Source organism: Oryzias melastigma, linkage group LG3 (assembly GCF_002922805.2).
Source record: "Oryzias melastigma strain HK-1 linkage group LG3, ASM292280v2, whole genome shotgun sequence".
Classification (NCBI taxonomy): domain Eukaryota; kingdom Metazoa; phylum Chordata; class Actinopteri; order Beloniformes; family Adrianichthyidae; genus Oryzias; species Oryzias melastigma.
This window is the reverse complement of record NC_050514.1, coordinates 2,519,621-2,525,620: the sequence shown is the minus strand read 5'-3', so window position 1 is coordinate 2,525,620 and position 6,000 is coordinate 2,519,621. Positions and strand designations below refer to the sequence as shown.

The 6,000-nt window shown below is 37.0% G+C and overlaps 2 protein-coding genes across 3 annotated transcripts in view; both read left to right on the top strand.

Moving 5' to 3' along the window:
* The window catches only part of htatip2 (HIV-1 Tat interactive protein 2), a 6,393-nt gene extending 2,511 nt beyond the window's left edge, over nt 1-3,882 (top strand). Inside the window, exons 4-7 of one of the 2 annotated variants that reach the window (XR_002921789.2) lie at nt 72-209; nt 314-375; nt 2,460-2,735; nt 3,449-3,882. Coding sequence is in view for 1 of the 2 variants with exons in the window: in XM_024296167.2 (XP_024151935.1) it covers nt 72-209; nt 314-375; nt 2,460-2,676 (417 nt within the window). In the remaining variant the exon portion in view is untranslated. The remainder of the gene's footprint in view (nt 1-71; nt 210-313; nt 376-2,459; nt 2,736-3,448) is intronic. The other variant, XM_024296167.2, reaches the window with a different exon arrangement.
* Nucleotides 3,883-5,031: 1,149 nt separating this feature from the next.
* prmt3 (protein arginine methyltransferase 3) overlaps nt 5,032-6,000 on the top strand; it is a 76,750-nt gene continuing 75,781 nt past the window's right edge. The window contains exons 1-2 of the mRNA XM_024296299.2: nt 5,032-5,198; nt 5,396-5,510. Of these exons, the coding sequence (XP_024152067.1) occupies nt 5,177-5,198; nt 5,396-5,510 (137 nt within the window). The 5' untranslated portion in view covers nt 5,032-5,176. The remainder of the gene's footprint in view (nt 5,199-5,395; nt 5,511-6,000) is intronic.

Sequence of the window (6,000 nt, the reverse complement as noted above, 5' to 3'; positions counted from 1 at the left end):
TTGTATTTTGTCTTTTTGTCTGAACTTGCTTGTAAATTCCATTGTTTGAATGTCCTTCCCTTCATCTCCAGGATGGGTTTGTACGAGTCGATCACGACTATGTCCTTAAATCAGCGGAGCTCGCCAAAGCAGGAGGCTGTCAGCAGTTTCACCTGGAGTCCTCCAGAGGAGCCGACAAGGACAGCAGCTTCCTTTACCTCAAAGTCAAGGTCTCTTCCTGCTGGTGTCCTGCTGACTTCAGCTGTTGAAAAGATGTCTTTGCTTTAACTGTTTATTAGTTTCAAACCTAAATTCATTTCTGCTTTCCTTAAAGGGCCAAGTGGAGGCAGAGATCGAGGCTCTGGATTTCGATCGATTCTCCATTTACAGGCCAGGGTGAGTCACTTCCTGTTTTAGAAGGAAACCATTGACTGTATATGAGAACTGGACTAAGTATCCTCCTCTCCCTTTGAGTTCCAAACAGGAAGTACCTGCTGGTTCCAAGAAGCCAAAATCCCATAGACTTCTATAGTCATTAGTGTGTAGTCAATAGTCATTCTACTGTCAGAATTTTTGCTCTGATACTTTTTAAAATCCTATTTTTGTTTATATTTTTAGTGGGTGGAGCCTGCTGGCATCCACATTTAAAGATCTTTTGGCAGAGTTTGTGTATCCTGCTTTCAAGAGTTGGGCTGTGGATTTTAAACAAGCTCACTCTTGATTGGCAAGTGTGGTTGCCATAGAAACTATGTTTCAGACCTATCACTGCTCACTGATGTTGTTTGACTCCAAACTTGGCGACATTTATTTCACGGAAAAATGGGAACTTAATTGACCTCATTTGGTTGGAGCCGTTGATTGTATAAGAGATCTGGACTGAGTGAGTGTGACGTCACCCATAGACAATTTCTAACTTTTAGCTCCAACGAAATTAAGGCAATTCAGTCACCATTTTTACGCAATACTGTCCAGTCGCCACCATTTGGAGCCAGTCGACGTCAGTAAGCAGTGATTGGTCCGAGTTGGCATTTTTTTGCAACTACTGCAGCCAATCAGTAGTGAGCTTGTTTAAAGTCCACGCCTCTACCATTGGTATTGGCTCGAGACAGTCTGCCAATCAAATGTTTGAGGTGGGGGCTTGTGGGCACCACATACTGTTATCGAGGCATCTGATTGGTCAGTTTATAGCTTTAATAACTTTGAATAAAGAGAAAAATATAATTAAAAATACCAAGAACATGTTTTAAAAAAGAATCAAATCAAGAATTGTTATTCAAGTGTTACTCACTCCAGTTCTTTTATACAGTCGAAGAATGAAACGGACTGAAGCGTTTAATGAATACAGTTTTTTTTCAAATTCAAGATGAACTCACTTGAAATGTAACATTAGATATTATTTATTTTTCCTGCGGGAGCCACAAAGTCTTACTTCACCATGTAGAGAAATAAGACACGGATTAGTATTTACTGTTACTATACTGGAGAAACAAAAACAATTTTCAGTATAGTAAACGTCCGAACTACTTAGACTTTATTTACAACTCTGATAATTATAAATGCACAACAGTTTTTTTTACATAAATATAACATTTTCATGAAGAAGACATTTTTTAAAAATAGAATACAAGTTTGTAACTTCTGACAAAAGTTCACATGACTTCCTTTCAAAATAAAAGACACCCTGTAGGATAGAATCATGTCAAAGAGGGAAATACAGTAGTAGGTAGATGATTTAAGAAAAAACCTATACACGTTTTAATTTATCATTATCCGTGGATCTCAGCCAAAAATCTGTAAATCAAACTAAAAAGAAATTAGAGCTAATTTAACTGAAAAAAATATTTTTAGGACCATATGACGCATTTCAAATCCTTGAATTTTGTTCAATAAAAGACAGTCCACCTTAAATTCCTCTCTGCCTTAAGTATAAATTCTGGTTTTACTTTCTGTGGAACACAAATCTGTCACATTTTTCAACTTTAGTAAACTACTAACCCAAATCGTTTGATAGATTTTAGGAGCATTATGGGTAATGTAGTCAGGAGCCTAAACTGTTTGTAAATTAGTTAAATAAAGTTTGATTGTCTGACTGTTTTGATTTGCTAGATGTGGTGTATAGTCCAAAAAATACTTCATATTTAAAATTTGGTATGAATCTTCAACCAGAGAGCCACAAAGAGGGGTCAGGGAGACACATGATCACAGGTTGGAGACCTCTGCACTCGACTGTTACCCAACACCAGAAACATGTAGCTGATTGGTTAAAAATCCACCTGGTTTACCTTTCAGCACGCGTTCAGTCACTGCACATTTTGAGTCAAAAAACGTACTTAAAAACGTTCGTAGTGACACATCAACACGAGTTTTCAATGCGGAGTCTCAATGCGTGTTTACACTGAGTTTCATTGTGGTCGTTTGAGCGCCTGTGAAGTGTTACCCGTTTGTCATCACATGAAGAGATTCTTGTTTCTCTGTTCCAGGGTTCTGCTGGTCGACAGGCAGGAGAGTCGGCCCGGTGAATGGTTAGCCCGCAAGTTCTTCGGCGCCGTCAGCGCCGTGTGCACTTCATCCATGTCTGTTCCCATTCAAGCGGTGGCAAAGGCCATGGTGTCCAACACTCTGCTTCAGCCCGAGAAGAAGACGGAGATCCTGGAGAACAAAGCCATCGCTGCTCTGGGGAAGAGAGCACAGAAATGAGAAAGCTGCTGCCCTGAAGTGAGAAAATGTGGTCCAAACCCAGCAGCCATGAGTGTCAGGTTCTGTGACTTTTATTGTAATGGGACCAGGGGGGCAGATCACATAGATTTGCATTGTTTTTGCTACTTTGTTGGATTTTTCACTACTAGAGGAAAGAAAAGAATATTCTGATTTCAAACAGACTCAAGATATCTTTTACAAAATCACATAAAAAAGTTCAAAGCAACACTTTGTTGTGTTTGAACTGTGGCTAAAGAAAGCTGTCAAAAGCGAGCAGCAGCAGTGTCTCATTACTGCCCCCCTGTGGTGAGCTGATGCAGCTGCTTCTCAGTGGAGAAACAAACTAATGAGTGTTTAAGGGTTTTTAACTCAGAATGAGCAGCTCTTGAATGAAATGCAGCACCTTTATTTTCATTTCTAAGGTATTTGAGGAAAATATGGGAAGATTTGATGGGGACATTTTTTTCAAAAGGAAAACTCTTTTGCAACAAATTATTTAAGTTGTCTTGTATGTGAATGTCCTGCAGCATAAAGACCAGGTTTCATCTAAAATGTAAAAATGTGACTTTTCTGCCCCACATCCCAAAGTAAAGCAACAATCATGCAGATATTTGGCCAACAAAACATAAAAGAAGAATTTTTTCAACAACTGGACTTTATTTTGTTAGTTTTCTGGGTAATGTAAGAAAATAAAATCTCTCAAAGTGAAAGAGTTAGAATTTTACGATATATTTACATGTCACAACATGTTAATTGTGTGTTTTTGTTTTAGGTGCTGCAAACTCATCAGATCACACTAAAGGAATCAAAAGGACTTTCAAGTGTTTTTATAAAAACTTCCCTCAGGGATTTTCCAGATTCTGCTTTATTTGCACCTGAAATGTTTATTTTTTTTTTATTTTAATGAAATATCTGCCTTAAGGGGAATCTTTTTTGTGGTTTCTAATCTTTGGTTACTTTACTCATAAACTATTAAAGTTTGTTTTATTCACCAGTACAGCCTACCATGTCAGACTCATCTTAATGAGCAGTAACACCTATCTGTCTATATTTGTCACTTACAGCCAAACACAGAATGAAAATAAGTTAATTTTGTTGGTTGTTGTTGTTCACTGTATTTAAGTATGAGGTTTGATGTAAATATTTCATTTGTTCTCATCAGCCTGTAATAAAAGCTCAGGACATTAAATCCTGAAAATATCCAGAGTTATAAAATCTTATTAATGATAGCAACATAAATAAATTACTTTGAGGAAAATAGGACTCGTATAATTCTTTCTTTCAAGGACTGCTGGATGAAATACTCTGTCAGACTGTAATTCTCTGGTTACTCTCTGATTTACACCTCTTATGCATTTTTTTTTCTCCAGCAGAAATCTCCTTCATTTGCTCCATTAAATCAGTTCTGTGTGCACTAACGTCCTCGAACATCTTTGGCGCCATCTAGTGGTTGTTATTTGCAAGCATGTCTGACAAATGCTGCAAACCGGACTTGCAGTATTCTGTTATTTATTATACAACAAATAAAATCAGTTTCTTGAGTAGAATGCTTTTTGTATTAATATTATATAATACTGTAAACTGTGAGAAATCTAAAATATGTTTAGAAGAATTGACAAAAGTATTAAATGAAGGACAAGTGAAGTTGGCTTTTAGAATATCTGTAGCACTAAATCAGAAAAACTGGATTGAAATCATCCATCCATCCATCCATCATTGGGCTGCCGGAGCCTATCACAACTACTGTACTGTAACTAAAAACTTTTTTAACCTTATCTGGTTAAAAAAAAAAAAAACAAACAAAACTATATTCTGGTGTTATATAATATGTTGTGGACGTATTTGGGAGGCAATATCATGGAGGTGTGGTGGTCAGTGCTTTCACCTCACAGCTGATATGGGGAACATAAAATACACATTTCTATTCATAATGCAGGTTTTGAGCAGAGCACTTTCTGTCTACTCTTTGGAGGAATCTCGGGAAATATACTGTTTGGTTTAATTTTTTATGTTTTATGTTTTCAATATTTGGTCACAAAACAAGTATTTGGAATTCGAATAACCTTTTACTGCACAAATTACATACATTTTAAAATAAAAATGCAACAATACTTTCAACCTTTGTTGATGAGAATAATTTACATCAGAATCCCCAGTATTGATTTGATTAGATTGTGTTTTCTTGACGAATTTTACATAGCTTTTCTCTTCTTTTTCATTAATTTTTAATGTTTACAGTGGTGGTTTTAATACATGATATTGTAATTATGAAGTAAAACTAATTCATTTTAATTAGTTGCCTGCATCAGGTGTGTCCAGCCAATTAGAACTCCATAAAACAGCAGAAACATGTGGGAAAACCTGCAGGAATCCAGCCTTTTCCCCTCCTTAGTTTGAGCTGTGGATCCTCCTGTCCAGTAGGTGGCGGTACTGCGTCATCATGCTGGATGCTAACCAACAATAAACACCAGCAGGGAAGGCGAAGTTCTGAGGCGACATCATGGCAGCATCCGCAGACCCACGTGAGTGATGTAAATAATGAGACAAAACCTCCAAAACATCAGCTTTAAACAGAAGTAAACACTAGCATCGTTTACTATTTAGTATTCTGACTTCCGGGTTCGTCTTTGTCCGTATCGGATCGTGTGTTTTCGGCCTCCTGATGAGCTGCAGGTGCTGTGGTGTCAGTTTGTTTCAGCAGCTGTGTCTGCTTTCATAGTTGCAGATGAGATGCCCGAGCTTTCTGACGGGGAGGAGGAGGACTGTGAGGATGAAGAGCAGTGGCAGTGGATGGAGGAGGACGCTCAGACTGTTACCTGTCTGTTCTGTGACAGGTGAGGTCCTAACGCTGCGATGTGTGATGAGTGAAGGTTCGGTTCTCCAATAGGAGGTTTTAACCTGCATAGAAAACTTTAACGCTCTGGGTGTTAAACATTATTAATAAATTACACATCAATTAGGGATATAGTTATTTACATTAGTGCTTTTAACACTTGAGATTAATTTGAATGAAATAAATAAAATGTCTCTTTTTTATTTAAAAGATTAAATGAAAAAAATCCCACAAATTTTTATCAGTTTGATATTTGTTACTCCAAAAGTTATAATAATAATAATAATAAAAATAAAAAACCCAAACTAAACATTTAGCGTGTCAATAGTGAGTATTTCCAACATTTACCACAATAACGGCTTGACAGTAGGGCTGCCACAAATAGTCGGCTACTAAAATAGTCAACAACTAATTTAGTAGTCAATTAGTTGTTACTTTATATCATATGGAGTCAGAGTGTAGTAAAGTTGAATGAATGAAGTGGTTTATTT